This window comes from Anneissia japonica, unplaced genomic scaffold (assembly GCF_011630105.1).
Source record: "Anneissia japonica isolate Jap-2015-1 unplaced genomic scaffold, ASM1163010v1 scaffold288162_len571657_cov150, whole genome shotgun sequence".
Taxonomy (NCBI): domain Eukaryota; kingdom Metazoa; phylum Echinodermata; class Crinoidea; order Comatulida; family Comatulidae; genus Anneissia; species Anneissia japonica.
Window position 1 is genome coordinate 574,462 of NW_022753254.1, and position 3,094 is coordinate 577,555.

Sequence of the window (3,094 nt, forward strand, 5' to 3'; positions counted from 1 at the left end):
AACAGTGGCGAGAACTTTTAAATCAACGCGACGTCATTGATGATATGATTAAAGAACTTGAAGGTGTTAATGAATGCGTCCCAGGAAAGGATGAAAATGACAATGGAAAGTACCCTGACGAAACAATGAAATGTAATGAAATGATGAAACGTGTTAAAAGTAACTATGAAGGCGGTCATTACATTTGGATGTATAATTTTGACTCCGATGACGTCGAGTGTGATTGTTAAGATCATAGCACAATGGATACCATGATGCGTTATTGTACATCTTGAAAGTATATATAACCCGTGACATTCTTGAATCTTCATTCGACAACCAAAACTGTAGCTGTTTCTATCATCATCAAAGTAAAAAAAAAATTACCTGAAGATGGAAAGCAACGCTCAGGCTCCGGTCATCATTGGCTTAACAAGGGATGATTTCCCGGTGCAGACTCCGACCATCATCGACTTAACAGGTGACGATTTCATAGGAGAGGCTCCGGTTGTCATTGATTTAACAAGGGATGATTTCCCGGTACATCAGACACCGACCGTCATCGACTTAACAGGTGACGATTTTATGGGAGAGGCTCCGGTCGTCATTGATTTAACAAGGAATGATTTCCCGATTCAGACTCCGACCATCATCGACTTAACACTTGACGATTTCATGGGAGAGGTTTTTGTCATCGATCTAACTGCGGATGATTTCCCGGTTCAGGCTCGGATCGTTGACGAAAACATAGAAGACAATGCAGTCCTGGGAGATGATGGTGATAATGAAAATGACTATGCACTAGAACTGATGAACATAACATCAAAAATTACAGAAGAAAAAATAATTCTGAACGATTTTTATGACGAGGAAGATTATTGTAATTACTTAGCAAGTGTTGCGGGTGAAGACTGCAAAGATGGCGATGATGATGTTTTTTTAGAAGTATTGGAAGATGAACTAAAGAGGAAAACAAGCAAAGTCTTAACCAATGGAACAAGATAAAAAACACTATCGAACGTGCATATAGTGATGAATTCATTAATGTATGCAATGCTCTTGTCAGTAAAAACTGTTACGGTTGTGTTAACAACCGATCAATTCAAAATGATCACGACGTGTGTTGTATTGCAAGGCAAGAGAGCGAGAAGAACCTCCGATATATTCGAATAACATTCATTCATTATGGCTTACGTACACAAAAACTCATGCGAATGCCTCAAATCGGAGTTGGATTTGTTTTCCGTTCCACCGACTCAAACTAGCATAACCAAAGGTCAGTGGGTGAAGTATTTCCAATATACATCGATATCTGATTCTGGTCCGGTGCAATTCAATATACAAGGGACGAATGAGGAATATATGGATTTGGCTCAAACTATGTTACGTGTCAAAGCAAAAATCACGAAATCCGACGGAACGGATTTAGATGCTGATGACCCGGTGGGACCAACCAATTTGTTACTACAATCTTTATTCAGTGAAGTTGATATTTCGTTGAACGAGAGATTGATTACACCATCTACCAACACCTATTCATATAGGGCTATGATTTAAACGCTGTTAACCTACGGTACGGATGCTAAGCAAACTCATCTTACGGGAGGATTGTTTTACAAAGATACTGCCGGTAGAATGGATGCGGCTAATCCTACTGTTGGAAATGCCGTAGCTAACAATGGACTAAAAAAACGTTCTGAATTTACTAACGGTAGTCGTTTGGTGGATTTGATAGGACCTATTCATTGCGATATATTTTTCCAAGATCGTATGATGCTTAATGGTGTCGATGTTAAAATTAAATTACACAGAAGCAAAAACTCATTTTGTCTCATGTCACCCGATGCAGCGGCTGGATTCAAGGTACATTTGGAAGACGCCTCCGTGTATGTAAGAAAAGTGAAATTCAATCCATCTATAGCGCTGGCTCACGCTAAAGCGCTGGAAAAAGGGACAGCTAAATGCCCGCTCCGTCGCGTCGAGGTGAAAACCCTATCAGTCCCTCAGGGAAATTTATCGTTTACCAGGGAATCGCTGTACAATGGGAATCTACCAAAACGCTTAGTGATCGGTCTAGTGGGCACTGACGCATTCAACGGGAGTTACTCTAAAAACCCGTACAACTTTCAACACTTCAATACAAACTTTATGGCCTTGTATCTAGATGGTGAGCAAGTACCTTGGAAACCGCTTAAACCTAATTTCGAAGCTGACGGTGAAGGAAGTTATATTTTAGCGTATCAGAGTTTATTCTCCGGTTTGAGTACATTATTCGAAGATACAGGAAACCAGATATCTAGAGAAGACTACGCCAGGGGATATTCTTTGTTTGCGTTTGATCTCACCCCTGATTTATCAAACAGTGGACATTTCAATCTAATTAAACGAGGAAATATACGTTTAGAAATTCAATTCGCTACTGCTTTGACAGAAACAATTAACGTTATAATTTACTCAGAATTTGATTCACTTATTAAAATAGATAAGTCTCGTAACGTAATATTAGATTTCTAATCATGGACACTATACAACTGTTAAGATTAATAAAATCAGATCCTTTGACTAAGCGATATTTTCGGGGTGCATTTCCTTCTGATCGCTTACCTAAAGGGGAGAAGGGGTACTGTCACCTACGAAAATTCATATATAATATGAATGTCATAGACGATCAATTTGGATCGAAGGTCTAATGTCTGTCCAACAATGTACACAACAAAAAGAATTACAAACTTTTAAATTTAACAAATAAGTAAATCTTTATTTCTAAAAAAATAGGTCTTCTTTTTAAACAATAAACAACACAATACAAACAATACAAACATAGAAAACATTAAATATTAAATATCAAATTCGCAACCAATGCTTTTAATTCAAATCATAACATTACTTAGCAATAATTAATTTATAATGAAATATTGGCTATCCAAATCTTAAAGATTATCTTCGTGTATAGCCATAGCAAATAACTACCAGTTTAATTAATATATTATAACATTATTGGAGTAAATAGTAATGACGAATACTACGTCTCTATTTAATCACTGTTCCCACTTAAACACGTCTGTCTTGATAATGCGTTGAATATCCACCATCATTCTTGATAGGTATAACTGTT

The 3,094-nt window shown here is 37.3% G+C and overlaps 1 protein-coding gene across 1 annotated transcript; it reads left to right on the forward strand.

Moving 5' to 3' along the window:
• The first annotated feature begins 1,614 nt into the window (after window positions 1–1,614).
• Window positions 1,615–2,493, forward strand: LOC117122794 (uncharacterized protein F54H12.2-like). The gene has a single exon (XM_033268530.1). The coding sequence runs from the start codon at window positions 1,615–1,617 to the stop codon at window positions 2,491–2,493; it is 879 nt and encodes a 292-aa protein (XP_033124421.1).
• Window positions 2,494–3,094: the final 601 nt, after the last annotated feature.